General features: G+C 45.4%; 1 protein-coding gene across 1 annotated transcript in view; it reads left to right on the top strand.

The window, feature by feature from the left end:
* EHD4 (EH domain containing 4) overlaps positions 1–26,955 on the top strand; it is a 74,966-nt gene that overhangs the window by 31,247 nt on the left and 16,764 nt on the right. Inside the window, exon 4 of the mRNA XM_028094440.2 lies at positions 22,981–23,393. Within this exon, the coding sequence (XP_027950241.1) occupies positions 22,981–23,393 (413 nt within the window). The remainder of the gene's footprint in view (positions 1–22,980; positions 23,394–26,955) is intronic.

Below are 26,955 nucleotides of genomic sequence, written 5' to 3'. Positions count from 1 at the left end.
GCCTTCTGCTTGCCCTTTGGTGCAGTTGATGGATTAACCCTCAAGAAGCAGTCTCATCAGGCAGATCCCTCTTACACCTCTTTAGGTGGGTATCCATAATAGCAGTATGAGAACAGCCACCATATTGAGCCCTTGCTCCGTGTCTACACTGTGCTCATCATTTGGGATTCGCTCTCTATGTTAAACCTGCTGATACTCAAGCACTGACAGAAGCTCAGCCCTGGTCAAGTAAACCCCACTTGCCCTCCCTCTCCTGGGAAAGCAGAGCCTTCCAATGGATCGTGAGAGCCTTTTCCCCAGTGACTAGGCAGATGGGTGACTGAGCTTGATGTCTGGGGAGTGGACAGGGGAAACACTGTTGACAGGGTGCACTTGTGGAGCATAGGTTCGGAGGATGAGTGCTCTGGACAGTTGCTGAAGGCTGCAGATGCCGTGGGACCCAGTCCACCCTCTAGCTGCAGGAATGTGCGGCCCTGGCTGACAGTGAAAGCATGCTGGACAGGCAGTGCGGCTGCAGGAGGAGGTGGGGAGGGGTTGGTGACTGCTGAGCCCCCCAGGAAGACTCGCTGACTGCACCACACCCAGAGTTCTCCCCATCAGTAGGGGACAGGGCATATGGCAGGTGGGGTGGTTAGAGCATTGCACTGCCTTGCAGGGGGTCGAATGGGGAAGGAGGGACTTGAACTTGGAGAGCTGGCCTCACATCATCATTGGCATCCCCCAAGCACCCCTAGGGCACTGCCCAGGTGTCTAGAGCTCTGGGGACCAGATGGTCAGTGAGGGTGTAGCTCTAAGAAGGAATCCTGACGCCTTAGTGGTGAAAGCAAAAATGGGGACTCTGAACATGGGGTTCAGTAACATATCTCACCTCACCAGTGGCTCCATTCTTCCTGGCTCATTCCTCTCTCTCATGATATCGTAAGCCTGGTTCCTTTTTATCCGGTGCTGAGTAGAGGGGGTAAGTGTAGTTACAGGAGGGCATAACGTTCACAGTTATGGCTCCTCTCTAGGCCAAAGTCCTAGGTGATGGGAAGAAACATTTGACATTTCTACATGATAGTTCATATTCTGTGGTGTCAGGTTTGAGGCAAAACATGGCAAACTCACTCTTATGTTAGAAGTGACCTTACCAAACAAGTGTTGGCGAGGAGGTAGAGAAAAGTAATCCTCTTGCACTGTTGGTGGGAATGCAAACTGGTGCAGCCACTGTGAAAAATAGTATGGAGGTTCCTCAGAAAGTTAAAAATGAAACTACCCTATGATCCAGTAATTGCACTACTGGGTATCTACCCCAAAAAATACAAAAACACAAATTCAAAGGGATACATGCAACCCTGTGTTTATAGCAGCATTATGTACAATAGCCAAATTATAGAAGCAGCCCATGTGTCCATCAATTGGTGAATGGATAAAGAAGATATGGTATACACACACACACACACACACACACACACACACACACAATGGAATATTACTCAGCCATAAGAAAGAATGAAATCTTGCCATTTGCAACAATATAGATGGAGCTAGAGTGTATTATGCTAAGGGAAATAAGTCAGAGAAAGACAGAAACCATATGATCTCACTCATATGTGGAACTTAAGAAACAAAACAAACAAGGGAAAAAAAGAAAGAGACAAACCAAGAAACAGACTCTTAATTAAAGAGAACAAACTGATAGTTCCCAGAAGGGAGAGAGTGGGGGTATGGGGGAAACAGGTAATAAGGGTAAACAAAAAAGAAAGAAGTGACCTTTACCAATTAGGATGTGCCTTAGCACATCCTTGTCTTCAGCAGAATCTTAACATTACCCCTAGAAGTCAGATCACTGGACCCCTTGTGTCCCTACTCTGTGCTTCAGAGTAAAACAGAAGGCTTAGGCAACATTTAGAGAGAGTGTTACCTAAATCCATTTGGGAGCTCTATAAATAAAACCCACGAAGGTGATTGATTTTGGAGCAATTTTTAGTGTACTCCATATGGAAACCCATTACCATTCAGATGTTCCTTAGTTTAATTATAGTTAGCAGAAAATCTTTAGGAACAAAGGATTGAGCTTAGTTACTAAACTGTAGCTTTCTTGGCTGACATAAAAAATATCCATCAAGCCCGGATAAAAATTTCTGATGTATTTATAATAATAATTTTATTCTAGTAATAGCTAACTAAAAGTCTGAGGAACACTTCCTGATTCTTTTCTTGTAGCCAATAAAAGAATATTTGGATTCTTAAGATTTTCTAAATGATCTTCCTGAAAGGTGTGAGTAAAATATGAGTTGGTTCACTCTTAAGAAACATCCTTTGCCCCTGATGAAGCATCCAGGTTTTTGACTTGACATGATGAGAAAAGAGAGCACATTTACCCACATGTCCGTATTTTCATTCCCACTCTCTTATTATTCTGGCTCCTGGCCTGTTTACTCCCTAAAATATTGTTAATTCATGCTGATCTGAACATCGTCTGGGACTTATTTCTGGACTTGGGCATGAACACAAGTATATTCCCAACTCCCGGTATGAATCTCTGGGCTCTGGCTCAAATGATAATGCACTGGTCTGACAAGAAGAACACTGAAAAATTCTAATGTGGCAACTGGTATACTTATCCGTCTGTTTAACACAGAAGCATGTGGAAGGTGCTGTTTTAGCAGCAAATAATTATTCTTGTGGTTTCCTGAAAGGATGAGGTTTTGTGTTGCCTTCAACAGACTTCACTTTGGTAACAAGAGTAGTACAATTTTTCTCTTTTAGAAATGTTAATAACTCTAAAAGAGAAAAACTCTTGGTCTGAATTTTCCAACAGCTGTGCCTATTCCTCCAAAACCAGTACCTGTCAGTTGAAAATTTGAGAGCATCTTCTGATGTTTAAGTCCTTCATCGTATAAGCCCTTCTCATTTTAAGTCAATGAATGAAACTGGGAAGATGGAGGGGACGGGCAGGCAGTAAATGTCCTTCTAGTAAAAGTAAGTTACAGTAATGCATGCAACAGAAGGAATGGAAATGTGCTTCAGATAACATGACAATCACATTAGCTTCAACAATCACATTAGCTTCAAAAATTGATGCATGTTTTAACATTTACATACTGACATCCTTAAGTCCTCTTACTTTTAGCAACATTAAGGAAAGCCTTCAAGAATAAAAAGGGCATCTGAAGACATGACAGGAAATGTGAACAGGCAATTTCAAGGGTCTGCCAACTCAGCAAAAGCACCCAAACATAATATCACAAAAGAGCTGACAGACCTGGGGGAAAGAGGCATGCAGCTCCAAACTGGAATTAATGAAGGTGCAGAAAAAATAGAAAAGGTGCAAGCAAACCATAATCAAGGAAACACACCTACCTGACACATCTTTTGAACTTGAAAGACGAAAGGCCGGAGTTTGAAGGCAGCCCAAGAAAGGAGAGAGAACATTTAGGGGTATCCCAATAAGACTGACTTCCCCTCTCAGGCTGTGGGACCCACAGGCCTAGGGAGGAAAACACACACATACACAAAGAGGAAGGAGTCTTCTCCCTAAGAGACCAAGAAGGCTTGGAGTAAGATGTTAGCCATGTTCAACTGCAGCAAAGACCCTTCTAAGAAGCTTAGGGAGAGCAGAGAGCTGAAGAGACTTAGGAGGTCAGCAACTCCCTGCTCGGGCAGCGATGGCAGGTGGATCCTGTCCTTAAGGTGGGCTGCACAGCCTCGGCTGTGAGTGTGAGCACAGAACTTCATGAAGACTTTCTGAGAGCAGCCTGTTAATGCCTGCTGAGTACTGTTGGAGCAAGGATGTTCAGGCCTTACTTGGGTAGAAATAATAACTGAATAAACGAGTGGGTGAGGCAGCATCATTCTTTCCCTCATTCTGTTCACCACTCAATTACAGATATAGCTCAGGACCATGCCAGCTTTTCTGCAGCACCAGAGACTGCAATCACATGAGCTCCCTGGACATGGGGCCCCAACTCCCCATCCTGTGGTTGCTGCAGGGTTTCTTGATTTTTTGCTTCATTTCTTGGGGTTTGCAGTTCATGCTCTCTTCGCTCCTCTCCTTGTCTGCTGTGGCTCCTCCCAGCCACATTTGAGGCATTCCCAGGCTTCACCAGCATGCCCTTGGACCTTCACCCTTGAATCCAGATGTTGGGCGAACAGGGCCCAGGGGCATTTGCCAAGCCCTGGAAGCTCTTTTTAGTTTTTGTCAATATTTTAAATGCATACTTGATCATGAGGAATGACTGCTTCTACCCAAACTTTAAACCTACCTAGGCTTTTGAATGAAAAACAATTTTTTTTTAGTAGAAAGAAGATCCAAAAGAAAAAAAAGGATGATTTGTTGGTGGATCCTGTTTTCTGGCAGTGCTAAGGCCATTTGGGGTGTGAGGTCCTGGACACCACTCGCTCCTTGGGCCTCTCACAGGAAATCCTGGTTCCTTTTTGTTTTGGGGAAGTTTGCTGACAGACGCATTCATGGCTCCTTTTCCGCCACTGCCACAGGAAATTCCACACCACAAGTGTTGCTGCTCCTGTCCCTGATGTGAGCCTGTCATCACTGTGACTCAGAGGGCATTCGCCAAGCCCTGGAAGCTCTTTTTACTTTTTGTCAATATTTTAAATGCATACTTGATCATGAGGAATGACTGCTTCTACCCAGACTTTAAACCTACCTAGGCTTTTGAATGAAAAACAATTTTTTTTTTAGTAGAAAGAAGATCACTTATCTTACTATCCTCTGTGGAGCAGCTCATGATTATCAAACATTTCATAGACATTGGATTACAGAGATTAGTCAGAGAAAATGTTTGCTCCTTACTCTTGAGTAATAATAATAATAATGGCTAATACTTCCACAGCATATTGTAAATTGCTTTCCATATATTATTAACTCATTTGCTCCTCACAAGAGCTCTATGAGGTAGGAACTATTACCACATTTCATAGGAGAGAAGACTGAGGCACAAAGAGGTTAAGTAACTTGCCCACAGTCCTCTAGAAGTGTGGTCGCTAGGCTCAAAAAAATGCCTTCTCCTCCTCCCACCACCCCCACCACCATGAACAGTGCTCCCAATATTCATGCCCTGGTGCAGTCTCCTCCCCTTGAATCTAGGGTAGCCTTCTGACTCACTTTTTAATGAGTGGAATTCAGCAGGAGTGTTGCTTCATGACTTCCTAGGTCTAAATCATAAGAAGTCCTGAAGGTTCCAGCTGGATCTATGGGCAGCCAACTGACATCTAAAAAGTCCAACTACCCAGAGACCAATATACTATTAGGGAAGCCCAGGCTAGTCACATGGAGAGGCCAGCAGGCTCAGGCAGCCTCTAGCCTAGCTGAGGTGAGTGAAAAAGCCATCAAGGACAACCAGCTCAGCTGAGCCCTCAGATGGTTCCAGCCCCAACTACCATCTGACTGTCACCTCATGACACTCCCCGATGGAGAACCACCCAGCCGAGCCCAGTCAACCCTCAGACCGGAGAAAACAGTAATTTATTATTTAAGCCACTGAGTTTTAAGGTGACTGATAACCAAAGCAGCTAGTAAGTGGCTGAGTGGGATTCAAACCACACAGCCTGGTTCCAGAATGTGTGCTATTAACTGCAAGAGACAAGGACACAAACCGGGGAAACATCTCTCTCTCTCTCTCCCTCTCTCTCTTACTGTCACACACACACAGGGCAGCACTGGGGAGGGGTACCAGGTGGGGCAAGTTTCCATATATTTGATGCTTTTCCCCTACAAACACCAAACCTTCTGGATTTTTTACCTTCAGCAATTGTTGATGGTGTCTTTGGAAAAGACCCACACACACGGTCCTGCATTCTCATTGAAAGAGGATAGTAGAAAGGGGAAGAGGTTTTCTTCTATTGAATATCTGCCATGCATCAAACTCTGCTAGGTTCCTCCTGGTCCATTTCTTAGGTTTCAGGTATCAGGCGCTTTACTTTTAACAGAACAGGATAGACCCTGTCGCGCCTTCCTGGAGTATACACCGGGAGGGAGACGGACGAGCAGAAATACAAAACAAATGCAAGTTGAAACAAAGACTTGAAAAAAGTAATTGCTGAGTCCCACAGCAAGGGCGGTCTTACTTTAGATGGGGAATCAGGGGAGGGGGTCTCTGAGGAGGTGACATTTAGATGAAGCCCAAAGAATCAAAGGACTAGCCTGACAGGGCGCTGGGAGAAGGACATCTCATAGGCCAAGGCCAAGGGGAGCTAAGCCCTGGCAGGTCCAGGGAAGGCTAGAGGCTGGTGATTGCTGGGAAGTGGTGGGCAGTGAGGTCGGGCGGGTTTGCTGGGGAGAGCTGTTGGCCTTAGGGAAGTGCATGGATTTTATTCTGAGAGGAATAGGAAGCCATTGAAGGATTATCTTTTTTAACGTTCTCTTGATTACCCAGAATTATGACTATGAGCGTCCAGGAGTGTCGCACTGAACAGTAACAGAACCAGCCCTGGGTCTGCCACTTGGCTTGTGTGGGTTTGGCTGGTTGGTTGGTTTTCTCTTCCCCGATTGTCGCTGTCATTTCTTCCTCTGTGGGACCTGTTCTCAGGTCACCCTGTCTCCGCCCCACTTCTGCCCTGGAGTTGATGAGGCCAAGAAGCTCTACTGCTGTGATTCTCAGGCCCCAGGGAACTTGTTAACAGGCTACTTCCTGACCTCAGCACAAACAACATGGGGAGTGTGGGGTGGGGTCCAGAAAGCAGCCTGTCCAGGGTGTTGCTGCACACGGATCCCCACTTGGAGGAATCTGGGGTGGTGCTGAGTCTGCCTTCTGAGCCTGCCCTTTCCTGTGCACTCTGCCCCGCTCCACCCCACCCCCCCCCGGAGTCAAGTGAAAGAAGAGTGGATTACAAACGTGGGAAACCTACCAAAATGGACTTGAGCTGTGCCCACATCCCTGTTTTGCCAGCATGAATGCTGCCCTCTTGGAGGATGTAAGTTGGGGGAGGGGGTGTCTTTGGGTGGGGCAGGAGCCCTGGGCTGTGCTCTGTGACTAGCCACCATCCTCCCCAGCGAGGGCTTTGAAAGGGAGCGGAGCTAACTACCCCACAGTGGTCCCTGGGTGACCCAGTGACCGTGGTTGCATTAGCTTGTGGGCATCTGACAGGGAGTCCTAGCCTGACGCTGCTCTCCTCTGCCTGGGTCTTCACTCCATGGAGGAGCACCCCCCAACGTTTCTATACTTCTTTGGAAGGTAGGAGTTTTTGGAACCTCTAAAAAAGAAAGAAGAGATTTTTTAAAAAGATTTCTCATTTACATTTTCAGATGTTCAATAAGTTCACTGCTATAATGAGGAACCTCCATCCCAACTGTTAGGTGTGGCAAAAGCCCTCTCCCCCCAGTCACTGTGCACCAATGGGGGACCCCGCCAGACTGGAGGGTGGGAGTGATAGATTGAAAATGCAGGATTCTAGATGGAAGTGGAACAGTACAGTGCTGAGCAACACTGACCTGAGACATTTTTCCATTTCTCTGGTGTTTCCCCTTACGAGTGGGGTGACCTGAGCAAGCTACTCCAGCTCTTGGAGCCTCAGTCTCCTCCTCTATAAAATGGGAAGAAAAGTACTTTCCTCACAGAGTTAGACCTTGTGAGGGTCTGAATGATTGGTGTGAATGCTTAAGTGCCCCAGAGACATGAGTAATGAAGCGTGCATAGAGTGAGAGGACCCAGAGTATGGCTGGAAGTCGGGTCTCACCCACTGGCATCTGGAGCCAGCAAATGTGGACACATGCTGAAAATAGCGGCGCTTTCAAGGCATCTTTGCTTTCCAGGGAAGCATGAGAAATATCCTGGGACTTAGACTGACAAGGACCTTGCTCTTCCAGGTACCCAAAAAAGGAGAGAGGAGGATAAAGGAAATAGGTGGATTTGACAATAGGTGTGTGGAAAGAATGCCGGGAGAATGCAGCCCAGGAAGGGAGCTGAGCGAACCTGCCAAAGACAATGACCCAGAGGAGGTGTTCTCTTATGGCCAAGAGCCCCGGCTCTCGTCATGTTTCCACTTCTTTTTGCCATAATCTTCTTTCTGGTATCTGGGGATATTTCTCACATGTGCCATGACACAGTTTCCTTTAGAAACCTCTTCTTCACCTGGATTATGTCCGTCTCTTTCTCAAAACCACCTCCTGCTTGAATCCAAATCACAGTGCAAAGCACAAATCAGACCATTCCTCAGCATTTCACATTTCATTTTGCACAAGTGTGTGTACATACTTGTACACTTGAGATGAAAAGCTTGCGTTACAGAAAGTTAGATGGTGAAGAGTGTCCCAACCGCACCCCCAGTTCCTCTCCCAGAGCAGACCCTCTCTGCAGCGTCTCCCAGAGCGGGAGGGTCCGCACACTGCTCTACACTGAGAGTTTTCCACTAGCAGTCAATCTTGCAGCGGGTCCTTGTCAGGACTTTAGAGTGTTCCATCATATAGATGTGCCCAGATTAACAGCTGGTATCCTTTTGATGGATGGCATCCAAACTGTGCTACAGAATATAGTTCTGCACACAGGGCAAGTATATACAGTTTGCATAGTAGTGTACAAGTGGAACTCTAAGATAGAAAACAAATGAGCAAAGAAACAAAAAATCAAACAGACTGAGGGAGGGTCTGGTTGCCAGAGGGGAAGTGGGTGGGGAATGGGTGAAATTGATAAGAAGTAAAAGGTACAAACTTCCAGTTATAAAATAAGTCACAGAGGTAAAAAGTACAGCATAGAGAATGTAGTCAATAATGTTATAATATTGTATGATAACTGCACTTATTGGGGTGAGCATCGGGTAATGTATCGAATCATCAAATCACTATATTCACACCTGAAACTAATATAACATTATATGTCAATTATACTTCAGTTAAAAAAAATGCACTTAGTAGTGAAATTACTGAGTCAAATGGAACTGTGGTCTTTTTACGGAGTTAGCCGATGCCAAAATGCCTTTTCTAGAAGATGTACCTACTTACATTCCTGTCACCAATACGTCCTCCCCAACTCAGGGCATTACTGATTTTTTTTTCCCTTATCTTTATCTTTGATAGGTGAATGGCATCTCATTATAACTCTAATTTTCATTTTTATTATTAGGGTGGTTGAGCACCATTTCCTATTTACAAATACTTCAAAGTATTTCCTTTCTGGAGGTATTTGACCATTTTGAAATACTGTTGGTAACTACGTGAACTTTTATTAAGTAAAATAATTTAGTCATTTTTTTAAAGATTTTATTTATTTATTTGACAGAGAGAGCGCACAAGCAGGGGGAGCGGCAGGCAGAGGGAGAAGCAGGCTCCCCGCTGACCAGGAAGCCCAGTGCGGGACTCTGTCCCAGAACCCTGGGACCATGACCTGAGTCAAAGCCAGACGCTTAACCAACTGAGCCACCCAGGCGCCCCAATTGAGTCATTTTTTAAATAACCCAATGTGGATTCACATGGTCCCCACTGATTTGATCTATCTTTCCATCGGTGACATAAACCCAGAAATAACTAATAGTTTGGCTTTAGGAGCAGGTTAGCCAATAACTTAATGGCTGGCACTGGTCTTCATGACTGGCTGTTGTCCAAATGCTCACAGAACACTCACGCAACACTGGGATGGTTTAAAAGGAGGAACAGGGCAGGGCAGGGTACTGAGGGTCAGAAGTTGCTTGCAAGCAGTTTGTTGATCCCAAAGTTGTCACCTTCTTGGTTTAACATTTCTCTTGAGAAAAGTGTAGCTTGAAGAAATACTGTCTTTTTGCCCTTCTGAACCACAAAATGACAAGATGTATTGTCAAGGTAGAAGCCTTGTTTGTAAATATTTAGCCTCCTCACACCTGGGTGGAGACTGTGTCTCATTGGCCTTTTGCCTCAAGAAAATCCAATACAAGTACAAACGACTGTCTGATTTATAGATGTATTGTGAGAGGCTTTCTTGCCTTAGGGACACAACGCCCACTTGAAAATGAGGAATGGGCAATCTCTGTGTGCATGACACTTGATTCCTGGATTCACTTCTATTCTTAGAAGGGTGGATCTGATGATCTCTTAAGCATTCTTGAATGCCTCAAATTCTGTGACTTTTCCTCTGGTAATTTCAGCACAGAGTTGTTGGCAGTTGGGTGACAAATTATACTTCAGAGCAACTAAAGACCCTTGTGAAAACATGCAAGGACCTTCCAATCAGCCCTGTGTGCCATAGTACATGAGTCCAGCGGTACAAAGAGAGTAAAATGAAACTTGTTACTTGGTAATTTTTTCCCTTAGATGTAGTCATTGAGTATTCCTGTAGGCAGCTGAGCAATTTTATGTTCTTATGCTGGTACTAAACTAGCTGATATCTAGTATAGTTAATTTAAGATCTGGAAAGAAAAAATTCTTATTGATCATCTAACCCATCTGATTTTATGTAGAAACTGAGGCCCAGCAAAGCAAAATGGCTGAACCAGGCTCCAGAACTTGGGGGATTTTCTTGGTAAATTTTCACCAACCTCTCTCTCTGGCAAAGAGCCTAAAATGCCACATAGTGTTGCTGTCTCCTTCCGGGGCTCAGTGCTCTTTAAATGGACTTGCTTCTTAACCTCATTTTTAGTCTGAGATGGAAAACGAGATATGAAAGCCAATCTCCCCCTTTGACGTGGTCACCTGACCAGAGTCCACGGCGTTCATCAGGCTAAATATTCAAATGAAACCTTTCTCTGTTCCCCACCTGTGTGCGGGATGGTGTGACCCCATGATGTGAGCAACCTTGGAGGTCACGTGGCCCCCATCTGCCCCATTATTATTTTTACAGCAGCCCCAGAGGAAAGAGTGAGGTTGGCTTGTTTATTTTAGGAGGAAACAGGCACCGATAAATTCGTTCACAGAGTTTTGAACTAAATTCCAAAGGAAGAAGGAGTTGGGAGTGGAAATAGAGGATAAACAACACCAAGCCCCTCCAAGGACAGATTTGGTCCTTGGTTTTATTTCAACTGTGGTATGTTCAGTGGCCAAACCCCCTTCAGGCCAGGCACAGTCAGACAGGGAACTCTGCAACCACAGGGATTTTCTTGTAGCCAATTACACTCTCCAAGAGGGGGGCCACCACCAACTGAACACTTTGAGTTGAACACACCCTGAACCCCTCCACGGTGTGGGCCCATAGGGAGGCCCCTGTTCCTCTTCCCTGGCAGTCTTGAATCTCCAGGACAGGGTTTAGGATCAGCCCCTCCCCCACACCCAGTGGGAGCCTAGAACCCTTCCCCCACCCCACTGCTGCCCCCACCTCCGCTTACCCCCACTGCACCCCACCTGTGCATCTGATCAGCTTGGGGTGAGGGGAAGCAGAGGGGGCAGCAGGAGCAGAGTGTCTGTGACTCATCTCCCTACCAGCTTGTTCCCAGTGCTCTGGCAAGTACCGCCGATCCAGGGCCGACTCTTCCTCCAGAGGTTACCTGTAATTGCAAAGACAGTACTTCACCCTCAGGGTTTCTTGAGATGGTGATAGGCTGGAAAATGCTAGAAATCCAGACCCTCGCTAAACACCATTATAGAAGAAAAGGAAAGCCTTCTTCAGTGATATTGTTAGCCCAGTCACATAGGGACCAGTAATCTTTACAATATGCTTATTCTTTTCTTATTACAAAAAGAGTATATATTTATTGTAGGACACTTATAAAACTACTTTTAAAAAGGTCAAAAAGATGAAAATAAAAATCACCTCGAATGTCACCATCCTGGAGTACCTGTGGTACCCTGCAGTGGATAAAAGCACAGGTTCTGGGATGCAAGTCCCTGTGTGTGAATCCTGGCTCTCCTAGGAAATAGCTGTGTGACCTTGGATAAGTTATTTAACCTCTCTGAGTCTCTGTATCCTCACCTAGAAAATAAGGATAACGATAGCACCTGTTTCATGGGGTTGTTGTGAGGATTAGGAGAGATTATGTTGGTAGAAAGTGCAGGAATGTTGAGAGAGCTCAGTAAATATTTGCTGCCATCGTTTATTTTGAGCTATCATTCTGCACCCAACCCCAATCACATTTTCAGAAACAGCCTTTTCCAGTTACAAAGTAAACCCAGCCTGAAAACAATACAAGGACTTGTCGCACATGTTTAACTGAAGTGGTTGCTATTGTTAACCAAAGTGACTATTTTTGAAAATGTATATTTAATACCTGAGCAATCCCAGATATTTGATGTTTATTTTGAGGTTATTTGTACTTCCTATAATTAGTAACAGCTCTTTTTTTTAGAAACTCACAGTACTGTTTAAGCCTTGCCCTCTAACTTGCTAAAAATCAGTTATGCTTCTTGTTCCCTTCAGTTCATTAATCAAATTTATTTTGTTTTAGATTTTATTTATGTACACTGATGTGTACATATGTATTGTAGTAAGAACACTTAAAATGCCATCCACCCTCTTAAGTGCACAGTACGGTATTGTTAATTATAGGCACAGTGTCGTACAGCAGATCTCTAGAACTTACTCCTCTTGCTTAACTGAAACTTTGTGCCTGTTGCTTAGTAATTTCCCATCCCCCTCCTCCCCACCCCCAACCTGGCAACCACCATTCCACTCTATGATTACGGGAGTTTGAGTATTTTAGATTTCCTTGTATAAATGGAATCATGTAGTATTTGTCTTTCTATGAGTGACTTATCTCACTTAGTGTAATGTCCTCCAGGTCCATCCATGTTACAGAATTTCCTTTTTTAAGGCTGCATCATATTCTATTGGATGGCTAAACCACATTTGTGTTAGCCATTAGTCTGCCAAAGACATTAACGTTGTTTCCCTATCTCGGCTATTGTGAATAGCACTGCAATAAACATGGGAGTACTAATAATTCTTTGAGATGCTGATTTAAATTCTTTTCAGTTTAATTCTTCTGAATTAATCCCAGAAGTGGGATTGCTGGATCATATGGTAGTTCTATTTTTAATTTTTTGAGGAATAACCCAAATTTATTGGACACCTACTCTGTTCAATAATAGGTACTGAGTACTGGGTATACAGTGAGAGATCGAGTCTCTGCCCTCATAGAGTTTCTGTCTTATTATCACCAAATAAATATATCACCAGAAAGTATAAGTGTTACTAAAGAAAAGTCACTGGTGCTATAAGAATACATCATAGGGAACCTGATTCAGACAGTACAAAGTGTTCTGTGGTGGGCTTTTGGGTTCTAAGCATGATTAAGACTTGTCCCCTGCTCTCAGGCTGCTTATAGTTTAGTGGATGAGCTGTGGCAGAGCACAGACCCTCTTGGGAGGAAATGGGGAAGGTGGGTCTGTTCTACTCAGGTGCAGGAAGGCCTCCTAGAGGGAAGTGACCCAGAGGGAAGGGTAGCTGGAGATGAGAGAGCAGGGCATCCTAGGCTGAAGGAAGTCTGGGCAAAGGTGCAGAGGCAGGAGACTGCAGGAGGCCTCTGAAGAAGGGCAAAGAGCCCTGTGTGGTTTATGGGGTGGGGAGCGTGTGGCTTAGTAAGAGACCCTGAGACAAGGCTGGAGAGGGATGGTGGGAGCTAGTCATGGAGAATTTGCAAACATCTCTTCTAAAAGTAATCAGGGCACTCAATGTTTTGGGGATTATCTGCAAATTCTGAGAAGGGGTGGGGACATTTGAGAGCTGGATTGGAGAGGAAGGAGCCCGGGGACAAGAAGTACAGTTTAGAGGTGCTCCCAGCACACTCTTGGTGTCTTTCTGGATGGTCTGCACTGGACAGTCACCTAGGTGCTGGAGGGACACAACGATGGACACAATGCCGAAGGGACCTCCAGGAGAGAGGCCAGGGTTACCCCAGACAAATCAGCACAGGAAGAGCTGTGGTGGGGTTTTGAGTGGCCTGGCATGAAACGGGAGCTGTGGGCTGTAGAAGGGGCAGGCCTGTGCCCCGCCAGAGAGGACAGGTCTGAGCTGAGTCTTGGACCGTGTCCAGCTGGGCAAGTGGTTTCATCCACCCCAAGAATGGGGCCAGGAACATGGGCCGGGAGAACCCGGCCTCCGTTCTGGCTGTCCTCCATTGTCTTGTATCCTTTTATTGACACACAGCTTATTTAAAACTCCGGTAATTAGCAACTTGGCTCTGGGAAGAAATTTAAGCATTTTGTTTTCTGTTCTATTAAAAACAACTGCCAAATTAGTTTTCTCAAGGCCCCCACCCTATATTTACCTGAGCCAGGGGGCAACAATTTCAGATGTCATTTCCTGGTGGGTCCCTTTGGATGGAGACCACAGCTTCCACGGGGCCTGTGATGGAAGCCCCTGATTGGGTGGAAGGGGCCCCTTCCTTCCTGCCCCCTCCCTTTGTTCCCAGAACATGGAGCCAGGATGCCAAGCTGGGATCTTCCACAGGACAAATTCTCTTTCTCAGCTCCCAAAGCTACAGAGCTTGTGCTTCTATCTTGTGCGAAGATAGAAACTACATTTTTAACCAATTGGGCTGATGACATCTCCGTTTTGTTCTAGACTAATAAAAGTTCCATTAGATCTAATAGAATTGAGATGTCTGTAATTGGATGAATAAATTTTAAAAATACATTGAGCAGCATGGGGACAAGTGTGTTATGATGTGGATTCCTGTGCCTTCCATACATACTCATTACTACAAGCATACACGCACTACCCCACATGCATGCATGTGCACACACACACCCAGGTGTGTATGTACCCTAGGCTCTGTTGCATTCGCCCTAGCTAGAACGGATTTTCAAACTCAGAGCATTCTCATCCCTGATCATCACTGTGGGAGACTCACTTATCACCTTAGCCAGAAGGTAAGACACTTGTGAAATTACACAACTCTCAAAGTCCCAGTGGATGAGCCAAATTTTACATTAAAGACTGATTTCGACTAAAGCCTAGGGCTCCTGCTTTAGCTACATTCAACACTTTACCCAGCCAAATGCGCTACATATTCCCCTTGATGAACAGATTTCAACTTCCTGGTCCATCCAGCAGTTTGTGGAGATGTGTATCTTCAAACAAGTTTAGCAGCCTTGAGTTTGTTCTCTCTTCCTTTTCTTTTCTTTCTAATTTTTTTTAATTTTTAAAGTCATTCTTATTGAAGTAGAACATAATAATGCACTCATTTTAATTGTCCAGTTTGGTGAGTTTTGACCAGTGCACCCACCGCCATCATCAAGAAATAGAACCTTTCCATCCCCCTGAGAAGTTCCTTCTTTGTCCGTGCCACTTTGCAGTCAGTCCCAGCCCCACCCTGAGCCAGAGGCAACCACTGGCCTGCTCCTGGTCACCGTAGCTTGGTTTTGTCTGCTCTAGAATTTCACATAAATGGAATCCTCTTTAGTGTCTGGCTTCTCTCACTCGGCTTGGTGTTCCCGAGATGGCCCCGCGTGGGCTGCGCATGTCAGTAGCTCATCCCTTTTATCGCTGAGCACTATTCCACTGGTACAGTTTATCCATTCACCCGTTGAGGGACATTTGGAATGTTTCCAGTTTGGGGGTAGATGGATAAAGCTAGCAGCCTTTGTTTTATGGAAGTGTGTCCCTCAGCAAGCATTCCAAGCACATCCTAGACACTTGATAATTAATTAATCCATTTTGACTTTTGTATTTGAAAAGTATTGTTACATTTCTAAATGTTGAGTGTACTTCTAAATTCCAGAGAGAGGCGTTCCAAAAGCTTGTGTAAAGCCAGCTCTGGGAATTTTGAACACAGTTTTCCACAGAAAACACTCAGTCCTTCAGGAAGCGTGTACTGAGGCCTGCCCTTGGTGACCACTGTCTTGGTGCTGTAAGGAGCAGGGTAAAAAGGGCCCCTACCCTTGGGCGTTCACGGCCCAGTGGGGGACCAGCTGTGACCTCGGATGGTACAGGTCTCTGGGGAGCTATAAGACCCCAGTGGGAGCCCAGGAGCAGGAGGTGACTTTTCAGAGGCAGAGTCTGTGGTATTTCCACTCAGAAGTGGGCAGCAGGCGGAATGGGCTGTTAGAACTACAGAGTGTGTCTGGACCAAAAACAGGCAACTCCAAATGTAATGACAGTATGTGGGCTGTAGGCCAAACAGAATAGCAGCCGAGGGCCACATTCGGTCTCAGGGCCACTGGTTTTCCACTTTAAATTGTAGCTCTGTCACAGACCCACTTAGCACAGTGTGACTGAACTCAGGTTGGTAAGAGAGACCTGACCACCCTCTGTAACTGAATCTTTGGGAAAATTCATTACTCTCCTCCCACTCGGTACAAGGTATGCCCTGGTTATCCCAGCCAGTATGGCTATGCACAGGACTTTTATAAGCCAGGAAGTATCTGTGATTAGAATCATAGCTTTATTTTAGGAGCAACCCAGTGTCTTTAGGACCAACTGGTAGAGCTTCACCCTTTGAGGGTCCACCAGCTCTATTTATAAAATATGGGCAGTTCTCTGCTAAGTCGTATCTTCTGTTAGCTATCTTTTGAGCACTGATTGTTTCACTTGGCTCAAGCATCCTAGCGCTGTCACCTTTACCCTAATTGTGATTTCTCCATGGCTGCAGACTATACTTGGACCCAGCCAGGCATCCTTCAACATTTACTGCACTCGCACCATGCACCCATTGCAAAGGTTTTTTAAATAACCAGTAGATAACATTTTGGAGAGCTTTCTAGATGTCAGGATGACTCAAATGTTTCTCATCTATTAACTCCACAGCCCCATGAGGTATGTGGATGCTATTATTAGCCCCATTTTGTTTATTTTTATTTTTTAAAGATTTTATTTATTTACTTGAGAGAGAGAGAGAATGAGAGAGAGAGAGAGCATGAGATGGGGGAGGGTCAGAGGGAGAAGCAGACTCCCCGCCGAGCAAGGAGCCTAATGTGGGACTCGATCCCGGGACTCCAGGATCATGACCTGAGCCGAAGGCAGTTGCTTAACCAACTGAGCCACCCAGGTGCCCAGCCCCATTTTACAGATGAGGAAATGAGGCACAAAGAGGTTAAGTAACTTGCCCCAGCTCACAAAACTAGTAAGTGATGGAGCCAGGATTAGACCTGAGGCAGCCTGAATCCAAAGCCAATACTCTTTTTCTATTTTTTTTTCCCCCAGCTTTACTGAGGCATAATTGACAGATAAAATTTGTGTATATTGAAGGTGTACAACATGATTTAATGTACATATACAGTGACATGATTACTACAGTTAAGCTAATTAACACATCCATCACCTTACCTAGTTACCACCTTGTTTCTAATTGTATGTAATTTGTATTAACTTTACATGGTATAAAAATAATGTATTTGCAAAAACAGTAATGTTGATGAAAACATTAATAGTTCCCTCCCCCAGACTTATGAGGACTAAATAAATTAATGTCTGTACACTGATGAGAACAATGCCTCAGTAAGCATATTATTACCATTAGCCATTATTATTATTGTCTGTAACTTTCCAGTTTTGATCACCCTTATACTTACTGTTAAAGCAGAATTATTCATGGCCCTCTTTACAAGTTGATCATAGAGTTCCCTATCATTAATAATGTACACTATCTTAAATAACTTGTAATGTACTCAAAAGTTCAGTGAACAAAACCACTGATTATATGAGTTTATGAGTAATGATCTGATAGTAGAAATCATGTGCATAAGCACATAGTATTCTCTCAGAAATTCTTGAATGAGGAAATTCATCTATGCTACCATCAATAAATTTCACTGCAATTGTCTTATTTTGTTCTTTCTCCATTCTTTAATAGTGCCTAGATCTTTTCCCACTGCAAGAATGGGTTAGGCAGGTGAGCCCCAAAAATCTTTTATCCCTAAGTGGACAAGAGTAAAGGAAAAATCTGACCACTGCTTTCCACTTGTTTCCTGTGAGGAAACCGCTTCTGACTCAGGTTTTGTTGTTGTTTTTAATTGGAAGCACTTTGTCAAGAATAGATCTCTTAGGACACCTGAAACTAATACGATATAATGTTCTATGTCAATTATGTTTCAACTTTTAAAAGCCTTGAAAAAAGAATATCTCTTATAAAAGTCCAAGGCAAAGCCCATACTCTTAATCATCTCTTGTGCAAGACATTGTCCCTGCAGTTAAAGAATTTATGATCCAATGACAGAGACCTGTACATCCACCTGATTAGAATACACTGTGTAAAGTATATTTAAAGGGCTTGGGGGGCTCAAAAGTGGGAGTGATTGAGTCCACCTACAGCAGGGATTGGAGCCCGGGGGATAGAAATAATAATGAAAGTTTATATTTATTGAAAGTTTACTAAGTCTTAACATTATATCGAGCACATTAAGGGTATTTTCTCATGTAATCACTCAATAGCTCGATTTTGCAGATGAGAAAATTGGGGCTTAAGGAAATTAAGTAACATGGAACTGAATCAAGGTCCAGGTATTTTGAAGAATGATAAGGATTTAGGCTAGATTTCTCGGTCCTACCCCAGAGGGGAAGGGCTCACCAGGGCTAAGGTCCAGCATCAGCAAAGATAGGGGAACTTTCATAAATTTAAAAATCCATCTTCAAATGAAAGCAGATTTAAATTCCATGTTTCTTCAGTTCTTTGGTGCACCATCTAAACATCTATTGGTAACTTTTTAGAATAAAAAGAAGCTACTTTAGATGTGTTTAGACCAGTAGTAATGTAGATCTGTCTGTGCCATCCCATTCTTTGGTGTTCAGCCTAGAGTAGTGGTCTTTATACCACCAGGCATCGCCAATTATCTGGGAAGTTTAAAAAATGCAGACCACCAAGCCCAGCCTCAGGGATTCCAATTCTGTACTTCTGGGTGGGGAGGGATCTGCAAGTCTAACCTTTGGCAAGTGCCTTATTTGAGTCTAAGGCCTTACTTTGAGAATCAGTGATCTGTAGGTCCTTCTGAGTCACTGTTTTCTTTCAGCCAACAGACTAAATAAATAACATCATTAAATTAAATCATTTCTTTAAAATCAGCTGGAACTTTTTGGTAGATAAGTACTTGGGTGCCTATCTTATATCATGAAGACATAAGAATTGAGCAGACCTCTTCAGCCTTAAAAATGAAGGAAATTCTGACAAATTCTACAACACAGATGGATTTTGAGGACATTGTGTTAAATGAAATAAGCGAGTCACAAAAAGACAAATACTGTATGATTCCAGTAACATGAGGTACCTAGAGTAGTCAAATTCATAAAGACAAAATAGAATGGTGGTTGTCAGGGCTGGGGGAGGGAGGAATGGGAAGCTAATGTTTAATGAGTACTTAGTTTCAGTTTGGGAAGATGAAGAGTTCTGTAGACAGATGGTGGTGACTGCACAACAATGTGAATGTGCTTAATGCCAATAAATTGTACACTTTAAAAATGGTTAAAGTGGGGGGGCTCCTGGGTAGCTAGTCAGTTAAGCATCCAGCTCTTGATTTTGGCTCAGGTCTTGATCTCAGGGTTGCAAGATTGGGCCCCACGTCGGGTTTGGTGCTCAGTGGGGAGTCTGCTCCAGATTCTCTCCCTCTCCCTCTGTCCCTCCTCCCCCTCTAAAATAAATAAATCTTTTTTAAAAATGGTTAAAATGGTAAAATACTAATAACAACAACTGTGTTTGAAAAAAAATGAGCAGACCAACCTCTCCCAGCTGTGGTAATTCTTTGCTTTCTCCTAAGACACTTGGTGATTTTTTTTTTACCTTTGATTATACTCCCTAATGTGTAACAAATAATTCCTTACACCTGCTCAATGAGAAACAGAACACAGTTGTATCTACCTGTACTTCTTAAACTTTAAGTTCTCCTAGTTACTTTAAAACAAGAAAATACAGACATGTGGCCATTCCTCCAGAGATGAGTAATGACCTCACTTATAGTAAACTTATATCTGGCAGCTCTGTTCCCACTAACTTTTTTATTTCAGTGACGCATTGGAGTGACATCTTTTAAAAAGACATTTAAAATAACTATGAGAAACCCAAATTTAAGTGAAAGTTTAAATACAGGTACTGTCGAGCCCCACCACTCAACCTGGGTGGTCCTTGGAGGAAGAGATTCATGTCTCCGTGGCTGAATTTGAACATGTGCAGGTGCTGACAGCAATGGGGGTGCCAAAAGTCTTTTGGCACTGATTGTAAGAGTATTTCTGATGTGGGGAAAGTTATTCACCAATCATGGTTCTTGGTAGCAAACCAGAGAAACTGATTCTGAGGTAAGCAGAAAAGGAAATTTTCAGAAAATCCAGCTTTGTTTTGTTTTTTTAAAGATTTTATTTATTTGACAGAGAGACAGCGAGAGAGGGAACACAAGCAGGGGGAGTGGGAGAGGGAGAAGCAGGCTTCCCACGGAGCAGGGAGCCCGATGCGGGGCTTGATCCCAGGACCCTGGGATCATGACCTGAGCCGAAGGCAGGTGCTTAATGACTGAGTCACCCAGGCGCCCCCCGAAAATCCACTTGTTCACAGAATTAATGGATAGGTTGGAAAGCTAGTCTGAAAAACTAGGTTAGGAAGCCACCACCACTGGACTCTCAATTCAGCACCTCTGCCATGAGGAAATTCTCATTTTTCAGGGCACCTGGGTGGCTCAGTCAGTTAAGCATCTGCCTTCGCCTCAGGTCGTGATCCCAGAGTTCTGGGATTGAGCCTTGAGTCTGGCTCTCTGCTCATCTGGGAGTCTGCTTCTCCCTCTCCCTCTGCCCCTCCCCCCTATAGTTCTCTCACTCGCTTACTCACTCACTCTCAAATAAATAAAATCTTTTTTTAAGGAAAGGAAGGAAGAAAGAAAGAAGGAAAGAGAAAGAAAGAAGAAAGAAAGGAAGGAAGGAAGAAAGAAAGGAAAGAAAGAAAGAAAGAAAGAAAGAAAGAAAGAAAGAAAGAAAGAAAGAAAGAAAGAAAAGAAAGAAAGAAAGAAATTCTCATTTTCCCTATGACTTTGCATCATTCCCTCAAGATTCAACAACCCCGTCTGGTGGGAGGAGATGATTCTCTGGTTCTAGATCACCTGTCTGTACCCCAATCTGGCAATGAGTAGGGTAAGGGACTGTCTGCTACACTTTCAGCGTCTATGGCCCATATGGAACCTCTCATCCAATAGGAAGGGTGTCCAGCAAATTCAACTCATGTCCACTCCAGTGCCCACATGCAGGTCTTTCTGGTGGTCAGTTCTAAAACATCTTCCTGGCTCCCAGGACACAGCACCATCATTCATCTGCTGAGGATCTCCTACCCAGAGTCTGGGACTATCTGATGGACCCAAATCAGTCTGGAATGACAGAAGCACCTTGGGAGGCAGTTTGTTCTGGCCCTGCAGGGACAGAACTCAGAGTGAAATCTGGACTCTGAATCTTTACATACTGCTGTGCAACCCCATGCAACAGGTCTTTGATTTTCTTCTGTTCTCACCTGACTGCTGATCGTGATGAAAATAAACTCTGGCCCACATTCTGACAACTACCTTTGCCCACCTGTCCCCAGGGAATCAGGGAGTGCCACCGTGAGACAGAATAGAGAAGTGAGAAGTATGAACGGGAAACACACAAACATGTAATGACGATAAACACCATGTTCAAGGGCGGTGCTTTCCTCTGGGGAGAGTGCTTGGGGAAGGGTCCACAGGGGATTTCAGCATTTTTGGAATGTTTCATGTTCTTTATTAAAATTGTGTCTAAATCCTTTTGTTCTTCAACTACTCCCTTTACACCTGTTCTGCAAATTTATGGAAACTTCAGTCCATCGACCCCCTTTATTTTTGAAAATAGATCATTCTCTAGATGCTTTCTCGTCTACCTTAGAACGCTCAGAGTTGACCAGTATTCCAAAATTAGCGTTAATATTTTTGTATTTGTGATGTCGTATGTATCTGTTGGCTCTTGAGTATTGCTTTGTTTTTTTTAACGTTTTACGTGAATGTTATCATGCTGGATATATCCTTTTGAAACTGACTTTTCGCTCACCAGTCTTTTGGAGATTTGCCTGTGTTGACAAGTGAAAATCTAATTCATCCTCACTGCTCTATGGAATTTTGTTATATAAATAAAGTACATTTAAATTCTTTAAAGCATCTGAGGCAAAAAAGGCCAAAGGTCAAAATTTATTAAAGTTATGTGATGTGAGCCTATCAGCATTCATCATATTATTTTCTAGACCTTTATGTGTGTTTGGAAGTTCTCAAGATCTATAAAAAAGGGGTGATAGGACTAAAGTAGAAGTCAAGAAAGGTACCATCTTGGCTCTAATTGGACTGCGCCGAGCCTGAGCCCACAGCTAATCACTCATAGCCTAGAGATTAAAAATAAACCTTGTGGGACTGGTCCTCTCTTGTTTGCTTTCTGCGGGCCTCTGCCTCCCCAGGGGCAGGCCCGAAACAGGCCTTGACCACGGCCGGTGAGGAGTGTTTACAGAGCTGCATGGTTTGGAGCATATTGGCATGCAGCCAAAGCAAACTAAACAATTTGTTGTGGGCCTGGCCATTTTTTAAAATGAAATTGGCAAGAGACCGCTTCATACAATGGCTGTGAGACATGATTTTTTAAAAATATTTACAACTTACTTAAGATATAAATAGTCCAAATGATAAATATTGGTCACAGTTTGGGGGCAGGTCAACATTTGGCATCCTTAAGCCCTAAACACTTAGGATAAGAGAAGACAATTCCTCTTTTGTTGTGCTTACTGGGCACAACCCCAAGCGACCCCTGGGTTTTCTTCCTTCTCCACCTCTGCTTCTTTCTGAAAAGCGAGCCTTTGGCAGAAGGGAGAACTTTTGACCCAGGGCCTGTGGTTTTACAGAGCCATTGATCAAATTTGCCATCAATCCCAAGGACTGTACCAGGGGAAGTAGGAGACTCGTGGGTACTAAATGAAATCACAGATCCAGAAGTAAGTGACGTCCGATCAGAATGGTCATGCGCACCTTTTCAGGCCCTGTTTCTCCCCAGGGAAGGGCTCCTGGGATCCTCAGCATTAACTCCTGAATGCATCCAGCCCTAGGGGGCTCATCTGAAGTGATTTGCAGGCCATGAGGCCTCCATTGCGTCCTTGGAGGTGGCGCTCTGTCCTTGGCAGCCGCCAGCGCACCAGCACGTCCCCAGCCCTGAGCATCAGCCACACTGACGTGCCCTCCTCTCCATTTAGGCTATGACTTCTGCCAGGTCCTGCAGTGGTTCGCAGAGCGTGTGGACAGGATCATCCTGCTCTTCGATGCTCACAAACTGGACATCTCAGACGAGTTCTCGGAGGCCATCAAGGCCTTCCGGGGCCAGGACGACAAGATCCGTGTGGTGCTGAACAAGGCCGACCAAGTGGACACACAGCAGCTGATGCGCGTCTACGGGGCCCTCATGTGGTCCCTGGGCAAGGTCATCAACACACCCGAGGTGCTTCGTGTCTACATCGGCTCCTTCTGGGCACAGCCCCTGCAGAACACTGACAACCGCCGCCTCTTCGAGGCCGAGGCCCAGGACCTCTTCAGAGACATCCAGAGCCTTCCCCAGAAGGCGGCCGTGCGCAAACTCAACGACCTCATCAAGCGAGCGAGGCTGGCCAAGGTGAGCCAAGGAGACACCCTGGGCAGCAGGGGACCCTTCCCACTCTCTCCTCTCTAAGGGAAGGTGGGGGTGCGGGAGGTTCCATTCCAGGTGCCCTAGGGAATGGAAAGTGGAAGTTTAAGAAGAGAGCCTCAAGATCAGTATGCTTGTTTAGATTCTGGCTCCTACTCTGTGATCGTTGGCAGATGATTCAGCCTTTCCAAACCTGTTTTCTAATCTGTAAAATAGAGCTAGTAAGAGCATGTCATAGGATGCTTGTGAGGTTCCAGTGTGACCTCGCTTGCGGGGCACACAGGGAGGGATCGATGCACTCACCACCTGGAAGCTGCTATTATCTTAGGACAAGGAGAATGTAGCCAGCTGAGCCAGAGAGGTCGTGTTGGTGGGACCATTAGGGTGCTGAGATGCCACCACTAGTCACCCTGTGCCTAAGGCACAGAACCCAGTGTCCACTGTCACTGGGGCCAGAGCTGCCCCAGGAGGAAGGCGGGCTCAGCCTGACGCACTGAGTGCGCTTCTTTGGAGGCTGTGGCGCACCCCACACTGGGTGGGTGCCCGCAACGTGCCCGCTGTGGCTCTGGGCTTCTCCACCTCACAGCTGAGCCTTTCGGCAGCCCCAGGGGTATGTACCTGGCGGGGTGAGTGCTCATCTGCTGGCCATCCTCAAGCACTGTCCTTGATTCTTTCACATCTCTGAAGAGAGAAAAGGGCATGACTCCTCTAAGAAAAAGTGTAGGGGAAAAAAATGTTTTTTTAAAAGCTGTGTGCACCTTTCACAAAATCTTATATTCCTCTAAAGCTGGAAGTGCCTCCAGAGTTTGTCTGGTGTCAAGGATCATCAGAAGCACCCAAGAGCTTGAACCAATGTAAATTCCCGGGCCCTGCCCCAGAGCTTCTGATTCGTGTGTGTGCATGTCTGCATGTGTGTATGTGAGTCTGTGCATGTGAGTGTGTGTGTGTGTGTGTGTGTGTGTGTGTGTGTGTGTGTGTGTGTGTGTGTAAAGCTCCCCAGGTGATTCTGATAATCAGCCACATTTGGAAGCCAGAGGTCTATCCACTCCCTAATTCTGGAAGGACGAGGTAGAATAAGCAATCTCTGCAGGGTCACCTAATCCACGAATAACAAAACTTGGACGAAAAGACAGCACTCCTGCGCTCAGCCTAGCCCTGCGCCTTGTTGCATCAGCTAAAACCAGTCCAAAGGCCTGCCTTGCCAAATCCACTGGCACCCTGGTCGGGAAGGGAGGGCAGTGTACTTCCCCTTCGTCTTCTGGTGGCAAAGAAACCGTGTCTCCTCCCTTATACTCTTGCTGCACAGAGTGACTTCCGGTCTGGCCCTGGGGTCCAGCAGGCCAGCCTTCTGGAATCCGCCACCACTCTGCCTCATGCAGGCCCCATTTGCTAAGCACCAGGGCCAGGGCTGGGGAGCCTAGCTGGCAGAGGAGGAGGAGAGGCCCCCAAGCCCCCATTACAGAATGATGAGCTGTGTGCTGAGTGGGGTGTGGACACCATGCTCTGAGGAGGGGGTCTGGCTGGGGGAGGCAGGGAGGGCTTCGCTGAGCGTGGCTGGCTACTGGACAGGCAGTCGGCCTTCTCACAGCTCCTCGTCGCTGCCCAGCAGCCTCCGTCTTCGTGCCAGCGCACTCACCCAGCAGCATCACTCCTGTATCCAAAGAGACGCCCGGCGCCGTCTGTCTCTGGCCCCACAGACAGGACCCCCATTTGCTCTTTTGCCCTCTGCTCACCTTGCATCCCGGTGCATGCTCACACATACTCCTGTCTCACCTGGCTGATCTGCAGTCACGGTGCCCCTGTGAGGTACCATTCTTTATCCCGTCTTCCTGGTCCAGACTGGTTCCTCTCTGGAGCTACCACCACTTTTTTTTTAAAGATTTTATTTATTTATTCATGAAAGACAGAGAGAGAGAGAGAGAGAGGCAGAGGGAGAAGCAGGCTCCCAAGGAGCAGGGAGCCCGACGCGGGACTCGATCCCAGGACCCTGGGATCATGACCTGAGCCGAAGGCAGACGCTTAAGCATCTGAGCCACCCAGGCGCCCTACCACCATTTTTTCTACAAGGCCGTAGGTCATGCTAATCAGTTTGTAAATCCACTTACTTGCAGCTTTCCTGAAGTGATTTCTCTCATGCGCTAGTCCCGGGCCTAACGCTCGGTGGCAGGAAGTCTGCTTTCGCCCCTTTGGCAGCCCCTTGGCGTGTGGTATTTCTCTTCTTCAGCTGATACATCTGAACTCACACTTCAGCATCCACAATTCCCAACCTTATTCTATAACCAAGTGGGTGAATCCTCTGCTAGCCTTTGTAGATTTCAAGATTGTCTTGGAGCTATTTATAAATGCCCATGGACATTTCTACTTTACCAGTCACTGCTGAAGGCCTAGTGACTCAAGGCGCAGCTGTATTTGGTCATAGAAGTAAATAAAGAGCAGAGAGTTCACAGGGAGTGCCAAGCGCCTTGGGACTTCTCTGCCCTCCTTGAGCGTTAGGCCCTCTGAACGGATGGACCAGCATGGCCACAGAATGCTGCTCTGTCCTGACAGTGGGAATAATGAAAGCCCTTGTGCTGATGCAGGGGTGCGGGGTGCGGGGTGCGGGGTGGGGGAGGGGGCAGAGGCGGCAACTTGCTGAGCTTATGTCTAGGAAAAAAGCTTGTCTTTTTTTTTTTTTCTTCCTAAGAATAGTATCTGGCTTGTTCCTTTTCATAAAAGAAAATGTTTGAAGTATGGATGTTTCCAGCCTGAGCTTCTCAGTGCCAGGGTGCTCCCGGGGGCAGTACCATCCTGCACAGGGGGACAGCACACAGAGGCTCGGGCAAAGAAGGAGCAGAACTCAGCACAAAGGCCTTAGCTACTAACCGATGTCATCTGCTTCACACCATCTGCCACTTTATGGCCATTTGTGAATTTGTTGCTTAAACGGACAAGGAGTCACCCAAGTTTTTCTCTTTGTGGTATTTATATTGCATGAAAATGCTCCTTGATTTTGGCATATTGATCTTTATTTCTCTTGATCCAGGGTTGCTTTTGCAAGCCAATCCTTACTGAGGGTCTGCCGTGTTCCAGAAGCTCTACGATGTGTATTACATGTGTTATTTCATCTGATCCAGTCCATAACTGTGCACAAAGTCGGGCATTATCTTTGTTTCTCATGCAAGGGAACTGAAGCTCAGAGAGGTGAAGCAACTTGCCCAACGCCTCACAGCCTGTGAGTTGCAAAATATAAATTCGGACCTTAGTTAGTTTGGCTCCTTGGTCTGGAGAGCACTCACCTGAAGTACAGAGTGGACAGCATCTGTAGCTTCTCACTGTTGCTTTTTGCGTTCATCTGTCATTCACAGATTCTATGAAATTGTTTATCCACAGGAACCCTGCAAAGTTTAGAGGTTTATCAAGCTGACAGACATGCAAAGGATAAGTTTTTAGATGTCACCTAGGAGGTGTCAGATCGAGTTGGGGTACGGAGTGTGTCTAATTTATAGAACACCTTAATTAGGCAGAATTCACATCCCTTCCAGAAGTAAAGCATGTATGTCCTGTTGCTAAT

The sequence above is a fragment of the Eumetopias jubatus genome, unplaced genomic scaffold, assembly GCF_037043125.1.
Source record: "Eumetopias jubatus isolate StellerSeaLion01/CBP00866 unplaced genomic scaffold, mEumJub1_p1.0 scaffold_7, whole genome shotgun sequence".
In the NCBI taxonomy this organism is placed as follows: Eukaryota; Metazoa; Chordata; class Mammalia; order Carnivora; family Otariidae; genus Eumetopias; species Eumetopias jubatus.
This window is presented reverse-complemented; position numbering and strand designations above follow the sequence as displayed.